This window comes from Varroa jacobsoni, unplaced genomic scaffold, assembly GCF_002532875.2.
Source record: "Varroa jacobsoni isolate VJ856 unplaced genomic scaffold, vjacob_1.0 scaffold_793, whole genome shotgun sequence".
Classification (NCBI taxonomy): domain Eukaryota; kingdom Metazoa; phylum Arthropoda; class Arachnida; order Mesostigmata; family Varroidae; genus Varroa; species Varroa jacobsoni.
The window spans coordinates 313572-338918 of NW_019213695.1; the positions used below are offsets into that span (position 1 = coordinate 313572).

The 25347-nt window shown below is 41.0% G+C and overlaps 1 protein-coding gene across 8 annotated transcripts in view; it reads left to right on the forward strand.

Annotated features, from left to right (window-relative positions):
- The window catches only part of LOC111263839 (uncharacterized), a 246032-nt gene that overhangs the window by 123404 nt on the left and 97281 nt on the right, over positions 1 to 25347 (forward strand). Inside the window, exon 1 of one of the 8 annotated variants that reach the window (XM_086969809.1) lies at positions 25081 to 25175. The exons of the other annotated variants lie outside the window; for them this stretch is intronic. Coding sequence (XP_086825935.1) covers positions 25174 to 25175 — 2 coding nt within the window. The 5' untranslated portion in view covers positions 25081 to 25173. Of the gene's footprint in view, positions 1 to 25080; positions 25176 to 25347 lie in introns of those variants that run through there. 8 annotated transcript variants of the gene reach the window in all.

The window sequence follows — 25347 nt, forward strand, 5'->3', positions numbered from 1 at the left end:
TTGATTTTCGCCGATCTCGTTAAGCCGATCTTGCTTTTTCCCTTCTCTTCTGCTGCTGCATGATACTATTAAGAATCCATAGTAAGCCAGCTCAGGCTGCGCAGACAACCCGAAAAGCCAGCGAATTATTTTATTTATGGTAATTATTAACAGACCCAATCGATCGGCGGAATCTGTTTTAGATGATTACAGTTAAGAATTCGTTTTGTCATTTTTTCAACCGCTGGTTGCGGCCGCAGCTGTTAGTTGTTTCGCGGAAACTTTGACTGTTTTTCCGGCCTGGCCGCTTCTGGTACAAAAATGGCACAGGGTCTGTGATCATGTCAGAGATTAGTGACCTACCTATGTCTGTGCACCTGTGCCTGAAGAATTAATTAGCCAGTGATTTTAGCTCGGAGTTATTTATGCACAGAAGTACTTGGGGCCAATCTGTTTGGCTGTCCATCGTGAGACGACAGCCCATGGCCGATTCAATGAAGTACGTTATAGCATCAGATACAAAAAACGTGCGCAATAGAGCGACGGAATAAAAGTGAAAATAAGCGTTCGGTTATTCAATGGGCAACTATGAAAACCGCTGCTTGTGACTATACGCTTTGAGGCCTAGCTTTTCCTTAAAGCAAAGTTGAAAGGGAAGTACCATCCTTATCGAAGATGATAGATTAATTAATGCTGTGCCTGCGTATCGAATCATATGGAACCACTTCAAGGAGTTATAATTGTATTTCATTCGATTTGCAAGAATTGTTATAGCTCCAGAGGTACCGCAGAGGAACGCTCGTTAGGCTGTAGCAGACATTTTGATGCTTGTGCACAATACAGGTATGTTTCTAAGGAAGATATTACTGGGGTTTCTTCCCGTTTTTTAGCGTAATTTTCGTCCGTTGTTCACTGGCTTTATACTGTTTACTAGCCAATCGCCGATAATAAACAAGAATATTATTATCCCTATTAGGATCTAGCAAAGCAAAAAACACTTTACTAAGTCTTTCCTCACTACCCCGCACTTAAATCTCTATTTCTAGTCTACTCGTACCTCTAGGTTCCTGGGTACGAGCAGGCTGCCCGTATCATCTGTCAATCGCCCCTCTGCAGCATCGTGCGTTCTGTTTCTGCCGGGATGGTCTAGGAAGGCATTGGTTTACGTACAAATGGAACATATTTCGCTTAAGGAATTTACAGTTTTATAATATATCTACGTATTGTGTCTGCAGGTTACGTAATCCTACATGTAGAAGTCAAACAATTTCTAAAAACAATTTTTTGTATTACTACATTTTTTGTATTAAAACATGCATCTATAGGCTTAAATATCGGCATGGGTATGTGCCTAAAACCGAAGATTTACCTATTACTACCGAAGATAAGGACCTCTACTTATCGTACTTTTTATAATGTTTGGGAAAAACAGGTTAGTTGTTGAAATGCATATTGAATTGACAATATTGTTTGGTTCGCCGCATCATCTACTACTGAGCTGTATACCTCAATCAGATTACAGTCGTCTCAGTGAGGTTCCATCTTCTTCAACGGGCAATCGCTGCCCCAAGTTTTTCGATTTCGAAAGGTTTCTGAAACTGCTTTTATGTTGCTTTACTAGCGACATCGCCATCATCATGTCATTTGTTTGCTACAATATTGAAACTTCCTACGTACGCTAACGAAATGACGCTATCAATTTAATGCGGAAAAGAAGAACCAAAAGATATTGTAAGTTTATACAGATCAACAGACCATGTTGTCAATTTCCGCTAGGGGCTACGTAAAGGGCAACCACGATCGGCAAGGTATTTCATGTAGATATGCAACCTTGCCCTTGTGTTCCCTTAATCGAGAATAACGGCGCGCTCTCATTGTTGTACTCCTATTCGTCCTTATCACCGTCGCTAACGGTTAGCAATAAGTAGGAGTATACACACCAGAAGCGCTCTGTCGCACGACACATACTCGATACTTTGCATCCTACATGTAGAGTTTGTAATTGGCTGCTGCACTAAAATGCATTGTCTTAGATGGCCCGGTGAACCACGATGGGCCAAGTCAACCGTAAGGCAGGTGTGCTATTACCTTATTATTATAAAAGGTAACGATGTGTGCTAATGTAAATGTAAACAATGAAGCGGAAGTGTTTGTCGAAATGAGTGACGCGTTTGTGATTGCGACAGCAAAAAAAAAATCACGAACTTCTCGAAAATGATTTCAAGGAAAATCGGATTCGCTTATTGGGCCATTTTTGGGGGTGATCTGAAAATCATAGGCAACAAATATTATCAATTATTCCTCCGAGGCTTCCTGTACACTAGTAACAAATTCAATCAACAAAATACCCTTTACTTTCCTTTGCTTGCCATAATTCAATACGTCATATTATATACATACAGGTCAACAAAACAATATTTCAAAATCAAACTAGGCATGCAGAAGCATTAAAACAGCTTGCGTCATATGGTTTATACGTATTCTGTTGGGTTCAATAACAGCTAACGGAGCAGTGAGCTGAACAGCATTGGACATTGTGCCCGACGCCGTCGTTGGCCTTCAAACGCAGATTTATATCATACGTGACCCTAGACTATCATCAAAGCAACTGTGGCAAGGTTATTAACGGCCGCTGAGACTCGCGGAGATGCTAGCAGCAGATTCTGATTTTGATTTAGTGTTTTTTCTTTCGCCTGCGTTTGTTTCTGGTCAGCAAGCAACTGATGGCGATAACCATCCGTTGCGTTCAATCGATCCGTGTCAGCCAACGATAGGCCGAGCTCTAAAATTATTTGTAGCGCTGCTAGGAATTTCCAGAAGGCATCAGAGGTTGTTCCTCCGAAGTCGATTGATGTACATCGCCGTTCTTCTATTGTTCAGTCAATGCAAATGACTCGGGCACTAGTCGCTGACTGATATGAATTAGCTACGAGGCTATGTAAAGTACTATATGTGTAAAGGAAGAACTTTCCGATTCGATCATTGTCAGTCAATATGCCTATCGTCTCTCTAAAGGCTATTCAGGTAGATCAAAAGGTGCCTAGTAACGTGCATAGACACTAAACCTTCATACAAATGAAATTGTTTCATTTAAATCAAGCATAAAAATTGAACGAGATTTTTGGCTGTGAAAATGTTTTTTACTTAGTTTTTTCAAATCTGTTTTTCGGCAAATAACTAATTTTTTTCGAGCTCTTAGTGACTAGTGGTCCATTCAGCAGATGATGTTCATTCAGAAATAGAAACAGGTGCTATCTGGTCTACGACAGTGCACAGTAGTCTTCTTTAGATCATATGGCAGTTCTTCTTGATGGTTATTTTAAGGTTTACTAAGTAGCTATACATCAAAGCTATTTTAAGAACATTCTACGTATACTCATAAACACGTTTGTTAGGTACTTCAACGTCTAGGCTGTTAGTGGTCCAACTAGTTACTTTATAGCACAATAGACTAGAAGAAACCATCGATTTTCCCCACAGTAGATTTTCTAGCAATTTTATTAGGTCCAACATTACAATCTCTATGAAGGTTTTTTTTATGTAAGTCCTACGAGTTACGGGAAAGGTGACAGACTCTGTTGACCAGCGACTCATAGAGGGTACTCGACCAGTTCACACAGATATTTATACATTGTGTCTTTGTTAAAACCAAGCTAAGATCTTACGTGTCATTGATTTTTTGTTATGACTATGACGCTTGTTATTGTCACTACTAATACACATACTATATATACTAATACACATAAATGTACATTATAATTTGAATATTACCACTATATAACTGCTGCCAATGCAATGCTGATTAAACTTGAGAGTAGGACAAATTATACCTGCATCTAGCGAAAAATCAAGTATCAAAAAACATTTCATTCGAAATAAATAAATAAATAAGGGCTACAGTGAAAAAAAAACGTTATAAGCTGATATGATGCTCCAGAGCCACCATAGTTGATCGCATGTGGATAGGTTCCGTTATTTATGAACACGCCTGCCATAGTTTTATATCTACATAAAGTTATATATATATATATAACTTTATGTAATGTTTTCTTTTTAAATTTAATTTGTATTATTTTTTTTTAATCGTTTGTTGTTTATCTGTATTTCATTTATATTTAAAATAGCTTGGAATAATTCTAGGGGGTAAGATAGCTAGAGCTTAAAAATAAATACGTTTCGCGTATTACTTCAGATCTAATCAAACGAAACATGTATCAATATGAATCAAAAAACAAAATAATGTAGTGTCTATTCACTTGGAATTGATAGCTGTAGATAACCTTACACTGTTACTCGATAAGTAGATATATATATAAATGTACCAATTTTTTACTACTAGATACTTTGGGATCGCTGACAATATATTATGCACGAGAACTTTTCCATTGAACCTAATGCACTTTACCAATTAAAGCAAAAGAAAGAAGGTCGGAATCTCTTAGGTTCTATAACATTTTTTCTTTGTTCGAATATGAGACCTTTCGTACCTCTCGTTCAATTAGGTTAGGGAACGACCGTCACCGCAAGGAAGCCAATATTATAAACAGCCGATACGTACAACTGTAAGTATCGGCTTCGCCGCTATATATTACTTCGTCGCGTCGATAAGGAAACTGACAGAACGATAAGGCCACGAAAACGTGAGCTGAGGTACGTGTTAGTAAAATTCATAAAGATACGAACGACGAAAGGGCCGACGGCTAATAAATCATGCAAAAAAAAAGACTCCTGAATTCTACCAAGTGGCTCAACATGTCCGATCATGACTATTGTTATCCTTTTATGGTATTTGTAGACATAGTAGTGCCACAGGGCACTTTAACAAGAAAAAAAAATCCTATTTAATAAACATTTTGTTATTATAATTATTTTTCACACGTCTTATCACTGTTCCGAAAGGAAAAATAGAAACGTATTTGTCACTAAATGGATCTGTGTTACGGTGATTACCATGTAAAAATCAATATAATACTAAATAGTACGGTTTGTCTGACTCATTGTCCTTAAAGCTGAGTTAAGAAACGTACCATATGACAGAGATGTTAATGCTCAGCAATATTCATTTAAAACGCTCAAACAACCGTTAATGATTAAGGGCAGTTGTCGACCGGCTTGTTCATAGCCTACTTCGCTAATTATTTCAAGTGAACATTTTGCTGAAGTCCTGATAAGGCAGGACCCTGAGAGGCAGGTGGGCGTGATTACGTTTTACTGCGGTCTTTCCATGTTTTCCTTTAATAGCCATCATCTAGTTGACCGCTTCTATTTTTCCAGCAATATTTCCTCATATGTAGTACCCCACAATTTAGCGTATTCATGCATTTCAGATATTTGTTTTGCTTTTTCATCGTTCTTTTTCCTAGATTTGTCTGTGCTGATCAATTGAGCAGAAATGAGAGTGATCTTCGTTCTCCATCTTCAGTGCGTCGCTTGCGCGAGCGTTGCTTTTACCAGTGCTATAATGATGCCCTCTTCCAGCATTGGCTGCTTTTTGTTTTTCGACGCCTTTACCGTCACATTCAATATTGTATCGTCTGTTTCGTCTAAATTAGATATCCTATGATGGCTGATGGTGGTTACAGACACACCGTTCAGACACACCGACCGTACGCGTATCTGCAGGGAAATCAGCCGGCTTTCGTTGATATTCAAATATAATAGTTATTTATTAATCTGGGCCGCTACGGCGCTGCTTTCGGTAAGAAATATTGGGCTGGTCACCAACTAAATAGCCTATAGGTAGTAAACAAGCTACCATGTACCAGACGGAATCCACAAATAAACACGGCATCAGTCTTGCTCCCGACATTCATAATACAAGTGTGTGTGTGTATATATATATGTATATATAGAATGATTTTGTAGACATGCTTGTAGAAATAGGCGATATATTTTTGTAAAAACCGTTATCCTTATAGAATACGTTCGCGTATGCGATCTAGCATCACCATCTTCCTAAGTAAGTCCTTCGTAATAAAAACTGTGCAAAAATTGCTCGCTCGCGGTTGATAGCATTTATTGGGGATAACGGATACATATATTCTCTATATTTTGATATAAATTGCTGCGAAGTGTACTCATATAATGGTCATGTTGTGCTAAAAGGCCTACTTGATGTTTACGGCTGACATGTATCATTATACGCTAATCATTATATCATAACGAAGATTATAGTTAAATTTTTACTGTAAAAGCGTATTGCCTTTTTTACAATGCGCTTCTTCTATTGTTAACGTTATCTTTGACAATTCGTAGATGTTGCCGGAAGAGAAGGCTTGTACCATATTTTCATTAGATAAAAAACAGAGTCGATGACAACTGGTAAGGATAATTCTCACTCTAATAAAAAAAAAAGTTGCTGTTAATCTTTTAGAACTAGGCGCTTCTTAAAATCCCTTTCATGATTGAAGCCCACCTTTTGTGCAGGCCTTTGAAAGTAAATCATTTGAAAAATGTTTCGAACGCTTGTATCCGATTGAAACTGGTCGATTAACATCCATCTTTTAAGGAAGCCCTACCACATTTCACAAGGACAATCGGCCTTTGGCCATCTGTCCATCGATTCATGAGCCTTCTTGTATATCGTGTGTATAGAGCCACACTCATCGTATTCTAGACGACATGATGGGTATAGTTTGGCAGTACGCCTGATTTTCTAACTAAACTATTATTATGATGTTATTTTATACTATAAAATCGATGCTTCACTGTTCATAGTTGAGAAGTGCTATAGCTACCCGAAAGCAAGTTAACAAATAAAAGCGAAATGATGTAAACTTTTTAAGCGTTCGTTTAACGCGGATCCGTTTCTAGTACATGTAAAAAGTCGCGAGATACGCGCTGTCTATTCTAACGTAAGTTAGATGACTGAGACTACCACACGTGCCTAGTTGGTGGCAGTTTCAATTTCCAAGGGTAGTGGTCTATTATTAAGATAATACGTCGCTGCTGCTGCTACTGTTGTTCTGATGAGTCCCGCTAATGATAAACGTCCCTTGGACCCACCAGCCCAAACGGGTCGACATGCAGCCAAATAGGCAAAAATGCATCAGTGACATCAGCAATAGCTGGAAAATAGGCAGCAAAGAGCTAATAATTATCACTAAACAGTACAGCGCCAGTGCAACAATGGCCGGCTAACAAAGGGCTACCAATGCTGTTGGTTATATGACCAGCGCTACCACAGCCGCCATTATTATTATTATTATATTTTTTACTCATGGTTGGTAATCGGGAAACCATTGCGCGAAAGCGTTACGTGTCATGGGGACTGCTTCTGTTCCTGCTTCTACTGCCTGTGCAAGTGCTATCCCGAAAAACGTTTGGCGAGAGGTCAAAATGGCTACGAACGCTGGTTCTGCCGCCCTTAGTCCACTGACCTTCTCCCCCCGTCCATAACTCCGTTCAGCGTTTCTGCTGCTGCTGCTGCTGCTGCTACCGTTGCCTCTAAACGAAGACGAAAAAGAGACTCGCGAATCATCAGTTAGCCGCGAGGGGTGCAGCACGATGATGTACATACCCATTAGTGGATAAGGAGGAAAAAAGGGGTTAAGCCACAATATAGTAGCGCTTCTGACAATGCAGCTGGCACGGCTGTTAGTAACGCAGCTTGCTCATCTCTAGACAACTGCGGCCGTTGCCGTTTCTCGGTAACTCTTCACTGCTAGTAATCACCAATTGCGTATGTTTTGTATGCAAGATATTCTACAGATTTGTGTATACGCTATGATGGCTAGTAATGCTGGCGATTTAAGGACTTTGCTGAGGTGCTGAGTAGCGAACGGTGCCCATGCTGAGGTTGGTCATCTTCGCTGCAGTATACGCCGCAGGCAAGCCACGAAATACGTGGACAACGGATTTATTTCGTCAACTACACGGCGGCAGAGCGAAGGTGAGGAAAGCGAAGAATTTTTATATCACGCACACACTCACGTACGCACACGCGCGTATAGATACACGAGGCCAGATGCGGGAAGGCGCCGAACATGTCAAATAAATTTGTGCTAAGCTCAGCAGCACCAAAAGCGGTGCATGCACGAGTACCGGACTAAAGGGGGTTCGACGACGGAGTAAATGAGGGGTTCTTTAGCAACTGAACTGTGTAAGCCAATGTAGCCGTTAATATGGCCGTTGTAGCAGGTTCATTCAGCAATCTGACCGTTCCGCGCAACAGTTGCGGTAGAAAAGCACGAATTGGGAGTTTTTTTGTTTGTCGCTTCGCAGCTGCTTTCTCGGAGATCGCAGCACACAGACATTGGATATGGACGGGGTGACACAAACTACAACGGTACAAAGCCACATTACGATATTATCGAATTGCATCTCGTTCAGATAGCTGAAAAAAGGCGCATGCACACATGCAGGCACACAAACAGGCAGTCGAGCGTTGTCTCATGCTGGCAAACAGTGGTAGCGAGATAATTCCCTTATCCATAACCCAGATGAAAAAGCGAGCTAAAAATAAAACTGTAACGTATTTTGTTAAGCGAGATAAGACTTGTCAATAGGCCTCGCATCTGTCCGTAGCAGCTGGCGTGCTATGATCATTTGTGACGTATCGTAGTAACAACTGTTTGTACGACACTCTGTTTAGTAGATTGTACGTACTGTAGAACAGACCACTGATCACCGTTCTTCACCTGAACATTGAATGGCCATAGCAAATTAGAGTGGGGTAGTTATTGCTCTGCACATTAACATCTGAATGTCTAAAGCCGATCTGGAGGAAGCGATGCAGGTCGTAGTTAGGACATACAAGAGAATGTTTGAAAAGGCAATTGTTCCTACAACTACACTTTTGTTGGTTGTTGACTGTTTGCCAAGCTTGGGTTTGACCTCCTAATGTAGGATAATATCAAGCTAAAACGCGACACGGCTGCGGTTCCGTTAGATACGAGCGCAACAGAAACAACGGATATAGACATTTAGCTACTTTGCCTTAATTGTTTCGGCTATTGCAGCCACCTATCTGTGCACTAGCCGTATTTGACCTTACCAATACTCGCAACAATTTTACAGTTTTCGTTATCTTCATCATCTTTACCAGACGAAGAAGATCATCCAGTTCGGCGTAGGCGGGTCTTGCGGTTAACAGAGCGACATTCGTGCTGTTGTTCCCTTCATTCTGTAGCGTATTCAGACCACTGCCGTCACCAACACGACCGTTCTATGAGACGTCTGATTATTGGAGCTAACTGCGAACAGCCGATAGAGCAATAACAGCAGCAGCAAATATCTACTGTTCGGTAGAACGCGTAGTTGTAACTGTTAAACACACACACACACACACACACACACAGACAGACACAAACTATTCATGTACATAGCATTAGCGAAGACGAACTATGTTGGCAGCAGCTCTTCCCATCATTATGTGCGTCCTCTTTAGATAAAACCTCCGTCACAATATTACATGTGCAGATGGATGAATTTATGCACAGCGACAACGCTAAACATTGTTGCTATTCAAATGAAGTACTCTGAAAAGTGCATGGCCAGTCGTCTTTCATCCTTTTCTCCTTCGTTGCGCTACATGGCGAAGTATACATATCTAACCTGTATCGAGATACGTCGTGCTCTATCGTATGCGAATATAGGGGCGCGGGGGTGGATTGACTCAGCAGTACGAGCAGTGCCGTATAAAGTGGTACGTGCAAAGGCCTTTGCCAGTGACAAACGCTATTTAATTGTACTAAATTTACGTACGTATGTGATTGTGATCCCGCAGTCGTTTCTTCTAAGAGAGAATAATTCGTTTGGCTGAGCCATCTCTTCTGGGAGAAGATTGTTCGACGCTTACGTTAAGCGCAGGAGCACTGTCTACTAAATACTATGATGAGCGCACATTCGTGGCTTTTTATTTAGTACCGAACGAGAAGACTTTCAGTGTTCTATTGACAGAATGACAATAGTAACAAACGATATATCGCCGAATCTTCCTCGAACGTCCCAACATAGTCCAACTTATCCGCGTCAACTGAGACGCCATCAACGTAAACAGGTTGCGAAAAATAAATAGAAATGCGTACAGGAATAAACAATACTCTGTGGAGGAGGATTCTGGAATAAGGTTTTTCCGTTGTAGCCAGTGGGTATGGTGCCATCAATTATGGTCGGTATTCATTTGAGTGAACGATATTTTCGTATGTTCATTATAGGAACAGCTCTAAGAAGGGCGCCTGCTGCATTTGGCCGAAGGACCAACGAGCTGGCATATTTATTTACTTCTAAAGGTTGAAGACAGGTGCTTCGAAGTAACAGTTCATAACGACCAATAAGTATGGGGACGGATCGAGCAATGGCCCAGCGGTCATTTCTAGAGCAAAAATAACAGTCGCTCTTTGTTGGTATTATTCCCTCACAGTCGTAGACATGAATGATAATGGAGCATGGAGCTGATCCTATGAGGAGACGCAAAGGTAGCGGTAAAATGATGAATCGATAATGATTGTTTTGGTCACTTTGTTTTTATGCATGTACTTGTTTAGGTCTGACTATGCTTCTGAGTTATCGTTTTACTCAGGACAGCAAATCTAGAGACACTGATCAATTTCATTGAACACAATGTTAGTCCAATATTATAATCAGTCGTTCCGAGTAATACTGCAGTACTGAATCATAGACAATAACGCGCCGATTTTGGATTGCTCCAAACCTACTCTGATCCCAGAGCCAAACAGCAAAGTACTAATAATGCATAATAGTATACATATACGAAAAAATAGTTTGATAAACGTGACCCAGTCTCGTAGTTCGCTCCGAGTCACAGTGCCGTATAGACATTTTGTGCGTACTTCAATCCGTTGAGATCCATTCTGTCGTCAGACAGGAATAGGCACTAATCGATCAGCTGTGTCCAATTCGTCGGGTCGGCTGTCTCACCGACTTCAAGCTGTTTTTTTGGCGTCGGCGAAGGTACGTATTGCACATACATTGTTGCAGGCAACAGAAACAAAAATGGTGGACAGCTTATTCAATAGAAGACGTAAGTGGTTGGTGTACGGGACGACTATAGCTGACCTGAGGTAGTCGCGTCTGATCGTGATGACTGATTGATATTGCCCTAAATGGGTTTTGATTGTCACTTTTATAGTCGCGTCGAAAAACAAACAGTAAGCCAGCCATCTTTTCCCGGCCGTCCGTTAAGCACCCAACCGACCGTGTGAATTGCAATTTTGGTGACGCGGCGTTTCTACTTTGTGTGAAAATTCACCATCAATTAGGTATTTAACGTAGACGGAATAGGTAGACAACGAAGAATACATTTGCAGCATAAACAGGCAAAATGTACTGAAACTCTTGTCTGCCTACCTTCTTAGGTATTAAATATGCTGAAGTTCACGTGCCAGTTGATTGAGATGCTGTTGTTACGGCCGCTAAACATAACCAGAGGTAGACCCATGACAATTTCGCGTACCTGTCTGTGTACACCTCTCCCATCCGAGAAGCGTATAAATGTGAAAACTGTCTAAATTGATCCGATCTGTTCTGAATAGGTTCGCTCGCGCGCGGCTGGCGCCTACGCAGTGCCCCATCGGTAATCTGTGTAGTCTAATAAAACTAATTGAGGTAGGTGAAAAAGAGAAGTTAATCTACCGACACTCTCATTAAAACTAGTTTTCGTGTCAGATCAGCCAAATGCTCTACCGGAATGGAAACGATACGAGTGACAATGGTAACGGCGTGACTATTGCAAAACTGCTGCAATATGTCGTATGATTAAATAGGATACGTTCGACATTTTATATGAATACGCTCAGATTCGGCACCGTCTATTCCGTTAACTAGCTATCAGAGTATGTTCCATGTGCTATACGGAAGTTACAAGCACAGATATTGTACATTAACAATAAGTGACGGAGTACGCCGTCACTGCTGGTGCCGATTTAACAGTAACGAACTTCTACCATTTAAGCAACTCGGTATGTAAATACTGTATTATAAACGTTTCTATCGCCATTAATTACTCTTGTATAGAGTGAGTAAGCCGATAAAGTTTCTGGTATTATTCGATATATTTTAAAAGGGCGAGTCGAAATCATTTGCGAGCAAACATCATCAAAGTTTCACTGTCAGCAACTGGGCTAAAGGTAAAATCGGATCATGTTTACAAACCCGCTCGTTTGTAAACCCAATGCGTAAAGCTCGTCAATGCTAAGCTGAAAAGGGCATTAGATTCATCCAGTCAGCAAAAAAAGAACCTCATCATTAGGCAACGTCTAATGAAGAGGTTCTTTTCTTTGTTATAAGGTCCAAAGTCATTTTCCTAGTGGGCTTGGGCATCATTGGGTGGCCCAATGGCGTTTGGTAGCTATTTTATCGAATCAGACCAGCCTCCCACCAAACTTCACTAACGCCGATCTGTGCGCAATATGTTTACGTGTTGTGCCGTAGCTTGTTGCATTAGACATACTGCTCGTTCTTTAGTACAGACAGAGTGTTGTTGTTGTTGTTGTTGTTGTTGTTAACGTCACTGCCTCGTTTTTTATTGGTGTCGATTTTTCTGATACGCTCCCTACTCGAGGTGTCATGTGCGACAGAAATCGTACGTACGCCCACACTGCGCCATTAAGATCTCCCAGTTGTACATCTTTTAGTTCTATTTGTATCATCTGCTTATTATGTGGCCTATCTGTCGGGGGCCTGTGAACGTAGCGCGTTACATTGTTTGCTACATCACTAGAGAAACGAATGCCTTAGGCCTAGCTGAATGTTCAGTGACACTGCAACGCGATCGCGCGTTCGGTACGAGAAGCGAATCCGCCGTCCGAAGGAACGTCAGACGGCCACTTTTACTCGTCCTTTCGTTGTTGGACATCAAACGCCGCTGTAGAGGAAAAACTCGATAGTTGTTGAACTCCGGCCGGGTTTGTTTCTATATGTAGCTGATGTATGGTCGTGTGAACCAGCAAAATGAAAGTGAAACTCGAGCGACGATAAGACGTTCTCAGATTGAACGGACAGCAACGCTTGTAATAACACTCATAAGAAATGCGTTTATGACAGTTTCGAGTTCTGTTTATACACATTTAGGTACGTGTACGCGCGTTAGCGTGATCGAGCCCGTAGTCGATTTACAGCTGTCGATATTAGTAAATTCATTAATGTGGCCTTCATTGTGGTCGCGGCCGCAGGTTTCTGTTGTGTAACTTTCGTCGCGTTCGTTTTCCAGCATTTCGTCAAGCTTTTTCAAGCATCCAGATGTCGAAATCAATATTTGACTTACTTAAATGCAAGAGCACAAAGAGTATGCGCACCTTTTCTCCAAGTGAAACATACTTAGGTTAATTTAACGCTTTTTTTTTTTACCGATCGTACATGATACGTCACATGTACATTACACATACGCAGGTACATTTTTAACCACTGGAGCTATGCCGCTTATAAAAATCGCTGATTTCGAACCGAAATTTGCTGGCTGGTCATGCAGTTAATTACAGTTCTACGCGCATTTCCCACTTCGAAACCTAGGCTCTTGTCTAGGTTGTCAAGGTCGTTTCTAATTTTTCATCGGAATAACACCTGATAGAGATGGCTGGGAGGTTCAAAACCCGGATGGCTGTGGTTAAGCGTGTCGTAGACAGGTCTCTACGTATTTGCGCTAAGCCACTGCCATAACTCTAACACTAATACCGACATCACGTATAATATAGCACATTAACTGAATCACCATTTCTAGGGAGAATTTATCTAGCGGCGTTCATTTAAGCTTTTCGTAATGTAGAATAAACTAAGTCATAAGCAGTAATAACTTAAATACTTTATGTATATATATATATATATATAAAAGGTATCAACGTACGTATGTGATAGAATGAAGCGCACGCGAAGTTGTGGGACAATGTCTCGTCGGCCTTGACGGTAAGTACAAATACCGGAAGAAAAATAAGGTTTTTCCCGCAGGAAGTAAAGCAATTAGTGGATACAGGCCTACGTAAATGAATCTCCTGACGAGCATATTGCTAGCGCAGTATTACAATCAAAGGCGCATTTCAGGCAGAATGTTCGCACTTCGTTTGAGAAGTAAAGGTCCGATAGAGGTCATCACTCTATAGGTGGCGTGTGTATAACGTTATCGTCGCTCCATATATCGTATAGGCCGTCATCAAAATACAAGTCACCACAATCAATACAACAACAAACATTTCTCCTACAAACATAATTGATTCCTTTGAAGAGAAAAAAAAAACAGAGTAGAACGATTTTCCATAAAGATCTTCGCCATATCTTTGAAGTTCGATAAGCAGAAAAATCACTTTTTCCAGATAGCTACAATCACCAGTCGGCAGGAGGTGTATCCGTACGTGTAGCCATATTAGCATGCAATCACCAAATGATGATTTTATTTTACTAAGGAAAAAACGATTCCGGTCTAGCGTCTTTCTTGCCTAGTCAAATCTGGCGATGACAATAACGACAAATTGTCCTGCCAATTGTTCGAGGTAGAAGACAAACAGCAGGGCGAACTTAGGGCCAGAAAGACAAAGCCCGCTAAAGCCCGCTAAAAAAAAAACTGGTGAAATAATCACATTGTTACCTGACAAGTACGTTTGTATAGCATGCGTCTGTGCTGTTATTCTGCGATCAATAATTAATGGTCTATTACTGCTTTTGAACGTTTTAAGCGAACGAAAGATACGCGCGACAACGAAAAGCGCGCCGCAATGAAAAGCTGAAACGGGTATTATTACTGTAATAAAGATAAGCTACAGAGCATTTGGCACGTACCAAATACGGTAGCTCTTGCGCCGTTCGGGACTGGGTTTCGAATATTGTGTAGAGTAATGAGCGAACCAACAAACAAAAGTGGAGGCTAGTGATAAGCCGCTTAGAGCTGCTAAAGGACTCACTGGACACGATTGTCGTCCGAGTCGTTTGGTAAACGGGGTCTCAGAAATAACGAAAGCAGTAATAACAACAACAACGGCAACATCCAGTGGAGTGAAATAACAGAACTTCGATACTCGTACGGCTATGAAGATATGTTTTCGCTTATTAGACCCTATTTCAGCATCGAATGGGAGAAAGGAAGCGGTGAAGAGAAAAATAGCCCAAATGAACCCCAAATATTACGATGAAACACCCGCAGCGTCCGCTGCCCCAGGTGTGTCAAGAGGGTCTCTAACTCACATGATCGATGGCTCGAAAGACGCGGCGAACGCCAGCTTCTTCCAAAGCCATCGTTTTCGCGTTTTTCGTTGTCGTCGTCATTTTCATCCTTTTTTTCTGGAGGCATAAAGCGAGCAACAGGGGAAAGAAATCACGCCGCGTGCGCATGCCTGCCTTTCCGTCTCGGTGTCCGCCAGTGAACTTTCGGATTTCTTCATTTTTTGTGGCTTTTCTTTTTGCGCTGATCAGTAGTTGCGAATCTATGCCAATCCCTCGTTACTATGTTCTCTCGTTTGCACTCGGGTCAGTTTGAGCATCGACGTTGGCACTGGCAACGGGTAAATTTACATTGGTTACTGCGTCCAATGAATGGGTGACGGGTTGAATAGTCATTCAGTCAATCCTTTCCTCTTGCGGCAGACGGTGCAGCATAAACGACCTCTGCCCGCACGCTGCTTCTAACACGACACTCCATCTCGTCGCGAGTAGCCGTACGTTTCTTTTTTCTCCGGCTGTTATGTCCCTGTGCGTGCATCGCCTATCATCTTTGAACGCTGAACGGCGAACAGCTGAATGGATGTCGAAGGGGCGGCGAAGAGAACGAGACGGACAGGAGATTACCTTCTGATCACCGCGACAAAATGATCGCCTCTAGTACCCCACCGCTCAAAACTGTGTTGTTACGCGTAATACCACTGAAGTGCCGAGGTGATGAGTTTGTCCGTCTGTCAGTTAGCTAGCCACTTGAATGACAGACATGTGATGCTTTCCCGGCACAGTGGCTCTCGCTTATATAGAAGTAATGCCGGTAAAATACTATAACATCGGACACAGAGACAATCAACAACCGTCCATCGGCACCCGGCGGCGGCGGTGGTGGCACTACAAAAGACTATATATATATATATATATAGGAATAGAAAAAAAATACACACACGTAAATAAGAATATGTTAAAAGCAGCTGACAAACTTTGATGGGCGGCACCGTTGTCTGTTTCGTACAATTAGGCAAAATCACACATTCTGCTAAAGATATTTGCTAAGCTTAATCGCATACCCCGCTTCACCAACATATTAGACATGCGTTGTTCCAAATAAACGCTAGCTCCACAGCTTTTTGTTTGCGCTTATGTTTGCGTCAATCGTGGCTCCGTTGTTGCTGTGCTAATACTGTTAAGATAAGAAGATGATCGATCGGGGTTTTCTCTGTTAATTCTTTTTCGTTTCGTTTCGTTTTTTATTTACTCTCGGGCATTACCTCTCTCACTGCCCTCCTTGCCGCCTGCTCTCATGCAATTGTGCGTTCGGCCTACATTCTTTCGATTGATAGAAGGCGCCTCTTCTAACAGGGTAGTAAGGAACGCTAGGAACGTAAGAAATGCTCACGATGCTGGGCGGGCGTTCGTACGTTCGCTCGCACCTATTGCAATAGCCATACTAAAGAAGTCCGGTAGTGGAACGGCGATAACAACGCGGGACGATGAGGTTGACACGAATCCTAGCTGCCATAACCATTGCACGGACGTTGTCGCGTGCACCAACAGCAACATGCAATGAAAGCAATAGTACGCTGCCTAATACAAAGATCGACCTCTCGGCTAGATAAGAAAAACAGGGAGCCTATCGTGATACAACAAATACAGCGGAAATCACTCGAAGTAGCTTGGCTTAATCAAGTCTCGTTCTTTTTATGCCAGTCCATAATGGCCACGACCACTCATTGGCTGTCGAATAAGAGATGTTTACGATATAATATAGGAGAATTATGGACACTGCCTTTGTGTCTGGCTCCTCATCATGCAGAATGGTAAATCGAACATGCTCTTATTCACGTCTAAGTATTCGTAAAGGCTGAAACTGAGTGTGACTTTTTATATCGATATATGGCTATATGCCGTTATTATGCTGTCAACCGATAGGCGATAAGGGCCCATAACAAGAAGAAGCATATGGTTACCGGCCGTTATGATCGCAAAGGCCGCTAGCCATCAGAGTTGAAAAGATATATTCAGCATGTACACATAGTTTTCTTCAATACACTGTAACACCTACGTAAATATAGCTCCATTTTAATTCAGGCTGATCCGGAACACCTTCTCGAGGACCTTTATCTGCTCTTTATATACAGAGAAACATGTACCTGACCTTCTATCGTGCGAAACGAAATCACGCCCACAGAACCGTCAAAGTTCTTCCATGGAGTAGGCTAACAAACTTTCTTAATGAGTTTACAACGCTCACCCTGATCTCGTTCTCAAAGGTCAATATATACTGTTATATTAACTCCAAGGATGTGTGTCCTTTTAAAAGGCATACGTCCTCATTTCGTAGAATTATATGGTTACAATAACAGCCGCATCCAAAGAAATACAAACCATCTAATTTGCGTAATTCTTCTTTATCTGATTTCAGGTAAGTTTTCAAATAGAACCATATTTTACTTTGTCTTGTCCGTTTGATAATTTGGCTAAGTAGGTTAGGAGGGCACTAGTAAAAACCGATGACCTTTCTGAAAGTAGGACTACAGTAACTATGTAGCGTTTTGAGAAGTTGATGACCATCCTGTTGTCGTTCAGCTCCTCGAAATTTCTCGTCGATTAACAGTGATCCAGAATAATGTGGCATAACTATTAATTTCAATTTCACAGACCTCTACAGTTTACCCTTCTTTCTTCTGTGAAAAAAACTTTTACTGAGTTCTTTTTTCTTTTAGTTGGTACATTATAGAAACGCTTGCGCTCTAAAGTACGCGCCCTATGAATCGAGTTTTTGAAACTAGAAAATTAAATAAAATAAATTAGACTTAATATACTATGCGAAGTCTCTGACCTTTTGTTTATATGACGACTTTGCAACGATATATATACATACAGAATGCAGATGGTTAAAAACAAAACAAGTATACACCATGAAAACTGATAGCTCGAGCGGGACCTTTAGCTAAAAAGAGTTTCAGAATAATGATTTTTGAGAGATTAAAGCGAAGTCGTGCCCGTAACGGTGGCTCAGTTACCTATGTTTCGTTGGCTGAGAGGCTGTAACCTGATGTTATTTATCATCGTATTTCCTTTGCAAATGATTCTTTTTAGGTTTAGAGAACGTTTCCGACAAAAGCGATGAAATACTTACCTATAATATACTGTAAAGCATTAAATAACGTTGTGGTACATTAGTAATGTTAAAGTAAGGGCAGCTAGCTACTGACCGCATTGAAAATAGAAAATCGTATTTTAATTTTTACCTTTAAGCGTGCATTTATAGATAAATCCAAATAAGTGTACACTTTTATGGGAGTTTGCAACGCTTTAACCTATGTGCTTCCAGGATAGAAGAAATCGTTAACAAGCACTTAGCCATATGAAATGTGCCGGAAAAAAACTGATCTTAAGATACGCAGGGTAAATGGGGAGAAATATCGGCTTTACACGATCCATTATAGAGCTTATATTTAATAATCTATGAGCGCGCTGTTAGACGTTGGCTCGTTGGTCATGCATTAAGATAGCTCAAAGCTAACACTACTTGAGAATATTTTCAACTACATGAAGTTACCTCAACTTCTGGAGTCGAATACAGGATACCTTAGCGAGCTTCTAGAGCTTTTGTACGTCTAAAAAAGGATGTATATGTGCTTTCGAATTTGATTCGTTATATTGGGGGCAGTTTTCCTCCCGGCCGCGCTAACTAAATCGGGCGCGTATTGCACTCCCAGGTGGCGTCCTTCGGTCAAATTCGGCTGGCTCTCGTGACTAGAAGAACCTTAAAAGTCACTGCCCACACCTTAATGAACATTGTTTTAGCGTCCCTGTAAGCGAGAGCTATGCTGGAGGTCGTCGCATAACTATTTTTAGATTTCAAAGTCGTTCCGACATGCGCGGGTACATCCTGTCGACGTCGTGGCTTCGGCATCTCACTGCAGCCACCTAAAACCTGTTTGGTAGCTAGGTCCACAAAGGTGAGACTCTGTACGCTCTGAGAATTTTCCGGGGGTATGTCCTACGAGGCGCTTTGCGTTCTCTAAAGTTTGCTCTTCAAGAGCTACGTGACCGAATGTCGAGCGTATATTGAATAGCGGCGTTATAGCTAGCTACGGAACTGTTGAATGATTCACTTTGCAAAGCAACTGATATCTCATTAATGATACATCGAATAGTTCTTGTGGACATTTTATAGATGTATCTTGCATTTTACAAGATGTATTATTATGTACTTTTACAGTTTCTTACGGAGCTTTGTCGATGATATATAGATGAGGGTGCTTGAAGGGGCTTGAGAACGTTACGAGGCTCACAATGCGCTTTCAAACATACGTATTATGTTGAATGACGATAATGCGGGTCAATGTAAATAAATGAGAACGGTATTGATCTATGGGAAACATAACGAATGCGCTCCATTGCGTCAGCGTCTTTGCATCACCGTGATAATTTTTCTATCCACTTTTACATGTTCCTAAAAATTGTGCCGCTTAACCGCTCGACACCTAGTTTGTGCTTACAGGAAGTTGTATGTGGGAGCATTCAAGAATTTACGTTTTTTTTCGTTCACATAGAAAGTTAGCATAACTGCAGTATGAGGGCATGGTAACTATAAAAACTGTCCATTTTGACTCTAGATCTCATACGGGTTTAGCCCGTGCATGAATACAAGCACATGCATCATACACACACATGACCCAATTTAGGTATGATAAATTGATGATAACCTGATCGAGCGAAGAACACACTGTTATAATTAGATAGTAAATTATGAGCTTATCTTTCTCCTTCTTTCAATGATGTGTGAGATAGCTAATAATACAGGATGGCTTGCAAATGGATATGTGTTGAGCGAGTATATCTTTGGGTGACCGAAGCGCTTGCAGAGAGGCCTCGTTAGCTAGTATTGTTCGCTTTTAAAGATTGAAGTATTTAATTCTATATTGTATATAAAAATAAAACAGCTCTAGCCATAGAGTGTGACACGTGTGGGTGGCACAGGCAAGGAGAGACATCGCTCCGTGTGCACACCTTTTTTTGTTTTTATCAATACTTCAAACTTTATAACGCCTGATTATTTGTAACTAGTATAAATGCGTCACAATGGCCGAGATCGTTTGGCCTTTTTCATCGACTGTATTAGTTATAACAAACGACACTGTTCATATTCAATCGTATTATTCCACGATTTCTGTCCGCCATACCCGTCATAACTCTTTTATATCCCGCAACAGACAATACCTAATTAGAAACCTCGCTCCCGACTGTCTGATCTTGCTCATCAATCATATCGCGTACTCTACTTTCCGTAGCTGGCTCACAAACACTACTTTATTAAAGTTATCGAAGCCTCAGCTTTTCTCATTGCAGTGATCTTTGTTTAGTCCCGTGCGTATCGGTCCACCAACATGGCAACTTTTAATGCAAACACATAGTCCATAAACAGAAACAGTTGTGTTCGACCCAACGGTGCAGTAAAATCTGAAAATGTGGAATTTTTAACCGGTCAATATGCCCAAATCTGCCTGTGGACGCTCAGACGACTCGACCTTTCTATTATCCCAAGTATTTGGGGTCAAAAACGTTGGACCTCATGAAAACAGAAATATTAACGGACCCATTTAGATTTGCTGGCCCCATAAGCGAATCAGAAGACCATTTGAATGGTCACGTTTAGCCATCAAAAGTACACGGTTTGCTCGTCTTCTTCAGCAGCTCTATCAGGATACGTGCATATGATCTGATTGAGCTTAATACGTATTCGGACATTTGTAGTTGTTTTATATTGAACAAGTATTTAGAGGCAAAAACGGCCTAGATCCGAACAAATTATTCCCAATAGCCATTTAATACGATTGTTACAGGAAAATATACGCACAGGTGCCACCACCGTTATAATTAATAGCAATGTTTATTGCTTGAGTTTCACACTGGATAACTGTTAAGTGTAATTCGAATTTGGCAGATATATATATCTTCTTTATTACATTTGCCCTACTCATCATTTTCAGTCGTCAGCAGCCTCTGGTCGAACCTTCCTAGTGATGATATGGCGCGAATCTATTCCATATTTCAAAATCCTTACTTTCCAGTTAAAATAGAGTCTAGTTAATTTATAAGTTAAACATGGGTAACGTCTTGATCGCAATTATACTGTTGTATGATAGCAGTATAAAGGAAATAGATTACGTTTTAAGCACATAATGAGAACAGAATGAAATACAAATATGGACAATATAGGACAAAGAGAGAGGACCGCACCTGTGTGTATTAGATACGCATCGTATTTTTTGAGAATTCCCGATTGAAGGAATCGACGTATGTCTCAATCTTCAAACTTTCTATATGTTTGCTACTACGACAATGATTCGTCTAACATGTACTAATGACAAAAAATATATGCTTTTCAAACGTCTGTCATTCATGTAGCAAAACTGAGGTATATATATATATTTTTTATTATGAACGATGAATGTATTAGCAAGACCGAAATGGATAATATTATGGTTAAATTTCCGCAGCTTTATGGGCGTCTAGAACTGTACAAGCGTCGCAGTTATACGCTGCGATTTTCAGGCAAGCGAGGCCACGGTGCCTGCAGTCTTGCTCTAGATTTTAAGAGTTACATGGAGTGAAAAATTAAGAATCATCGTCGGTCCGTATCTTTGGCCCTGAGGCTGGGAAGCGGCAAAAGCCTAAATAGAAGTTTCGGAAATATCGTTTCAAGCCAGACAGTGTGATTGGACCTTCGCAGTCGTTCTCTGTTCGTGCAAGCTGCTACCCTACAGTACGTCGAGAGCTAATATATACATGTGCAAGTTATTCATGACACCGAGTAAGCACACAAGTTCACACAAAGTTACAACATGAAGTACCAATACTAACAAGCTAATATGAATCACAAGCTGTAGGCCAAGAAATATGGAGACCTGATGCTCGACAGATAATTAAATATTGTCAGCGGTATCTTTTCTGATACGCAGGGTCTATAGTGTGAAACGAATATTGTTAGCAGTATCTTCAATGATCTTGCAATGTCTAGAGAAAACTTGTAACCTTTAGCCCTTACAGAGGGCTTTGGCTACCTCTCTACCGACTAAAGAGCCCGCTGAATAATTAGGACAATAATAAACAATAGCTAGCCGACAGCAACGACAATACTTCGATCCGGTAACCTAATTTCTGTTTTGACTTATAAAGAGCGAACATGTTTCAAGCAAAAATAAGAAAAGAGACCTCAATTACCGCTATAACAGACGCAGCCAAAAACTAAAAGAAGACTGTCCCGACTGATCACAGAAGGCGCAGATGGACATCTTTCGGCCTTTGCTGGCCAAATCTGCTACAGGGCCTTCATAGACTTGTCCGCCATTCAAAGCTAACGTCGTCTGCTATTCAAAAGTAAATGAGGTTATTCACAGGCATTCATAGCCCTCGGACTAATACGGCGGGCATTTCCTTTTATTATTTTCGAGGTCTATTTTTTTTTCTGCATCAGTCCGTCGAAATTTTGCTTGCCGAGCTTCTGACACGCCGTAACTATTCTCTCCAACTTAACACAGTGTGAAAATGCAGCGAAGGGAGGCTTGCGTCGTTTGGTTAACAGTTGGTAAGATTCAGTGCCTCACGAACTTCGTTGAGGTGCCAAAAATCATTTTTACTATTTTAGGTACCTATATGTTATAGAGCGAAGCTTCGAGTTCTGTTCCAATGGCTTCTACAAATCTATTTCAATATTTATATTACAACTACTTGTCATTGTACATTGGAAGAGGTGTAGAAGGCCGTTCGAATATTATATACATACATTAACGAGTGAATGAACGCGGAAAGAGTAACGCAGAATGTTACATTAAATCGTATGGCCTCTTCTGACGACTTACTTTTTCCTATAATCAACCATTGCTTCGTGCGGGTCGAATTCTAATGTTATACCCATTAAATAAAAAATTTACGAAAATATTACCTCTCAGCCGTGGAGCTGGTCTCGTTTAACAGAATCTTCTTCAAACTTGAGTAGTATTTAACTTAGGGATTATGCCTAGGGGTGATTAAACTGTAAAACGTCAACTGTGACGGCTTATAAAACGTGATGTATAATTAATTGTTTCCAGACACAATAAATAGTCGATATAACTTATGTCTAATATAAATATCTAGCTTCGCACTACGGATACGAGACAGTGAGTAGGCAGTTCTTTCAATGATTAAATTTAAATAAAACAGAACGGGGGTGTGGAAGAATGGCACGCTGTACCTCATCACATTGAAGCTTATGTTTGTCTATTGAATTTATTAGCATTATTATTCATAACGAGTTACAGTTTCTATACCGTTAACACCGATCACGATGCGCTGCCAATAGGGCACGCCACCTGTTATGACATAGAGAACATGCGTCCCACTTTTAATGCATTTAATTGTCTATGACATTATAAACAAAAGTCATTATATATAGAATTTTAAGCCTCATACTTCATAAATACAACACATCCTTTTTTATTTTTAATAACATGTCACTGTATAGGCAGATAATCTCCTGGCATGTATTTCATTCTATCATCGCTTGCCTGAGCTTGATATGATACATATCAAATGTATATCTAGCCGCTCTCTTTTGCTAAACTTAAAGAACGTTCAATCAAAAACGAATGGCCTTAGCCGCATCGCACAAAACACCTGAGATGTGCTTAAGTATTATTCTTTCCAGATTCCAACTATTCTGAGAAAAACTGATCACACTTAAATAGCAGTTCCTAGTGCCGAGTGTACAAGGAACTCCCCGACCCCTTAATGACTGCCAAGAGCCAGCGCTACTATATTTGCCATTTTAGTATTTCTGCGCGAGCCTGTGTGCACGGTTATGCTAAGGCCCGTTCAGCATTGCCGGCCTATTCGTGACTTGAATATATACATGCGGCCAAACATGGCGCTAGGAGCTGTCTAAGCTCTGTCATGCAGTTCGGATTGCGGTCACTATCAGCGCAGTCCCAGAGAAGTGTCCTTCGTGCAGTTAGCTAACCGACCCAGCCGTCCCGTTGCAACACAAAAAGATCGCACATATATTACTTTCTATACATTAATAGCGCTAAGGACAAGTGGGCCAGATGGATTTCTCTCCTACCTAGCTGACGCACCATATTAGACCTGGAGTATCGACTCAACAAAAGCACCTTTTCTTTCTTTTCACGATTGTCCTGTTGAATATTTTTTCTCGAACGAAATATGGGCGAATGCACGTACGCATTGCCTACTACAACCGGAGTTGTTTCCCCAGTACCCCATGCGTGGGACCGAAGTGTGGGAGTTGCGCCTTGGATTCAAAAGTATACTTACTAAACTACTGTCCTGGCTGGCCCAAAAGGCTATTTACATTACACCAGAAAATTAAAAAGTTGGGGTTCTTACGCGCTACTAGATTTTTGTAAAATAGCTACACGTGGATGCCTGTTGTTAGCCTAGTACTATGTCTTTATGGTAATGGCGTGTATCGTAGCGTTTAAAAAGGGCAACAGGATTTACTAAAATATTCGTGCCACTGAAACCAGCTCAGAAAATGTCGATGAGTTGTGCCTTATGTGCGATATTACGATGACGAAATGCGGATCCTTATGTACTTTTCGTCAAGGGTAGGAGGCTGTGTTAACGAATGAAGCAACGAAGGATGTCAAGTTTATCGTCACTATGTCCACACCGGTGATTAAGAAGCACCGTTCTATGTCTCTACACAGCTATACTGTAGTAGTCCTTATTGCCTGTCCTAGTAATCACTATGTGCGCCCTGACTTGTCGGCAGCAAAAGACGACCACACACAAAATGCCCACGATGAAACCTTTTCAGCTGACGTAAGTCGGAAGTCCATTAGTCCTCTAGATAAATTCATGCATTACTGCATTTTGCTGGTCAACTCAATCATCAGATCAATATGCGTCATATCGTACATATGTTCCCACATGTTTTGAGTTGCAGACAAATCACTGTCACGTACACACAACAACAGAAAGCAGGAAAAGCGTGTTCATCTATTATCAATTAGGCAGGCAACAATTATGGAGATATGGCCAGAGGCATGAAACATACGAATCACTTTCTTCTCTTTTACCCATATGTAAGTACAAAAGTGATTTGCTGTTTTTATCTTATCGAAATTTATATAATGGTCAATTGAGATGCTGACACAGGGCCAGGTAGCGTTAAAAAAAAACACAACGACAAGTAGATAGAATCTGTTTTCGAGCCATGACTTTGTAATGATTTTAGTAAGCAACATTGGCCATTGC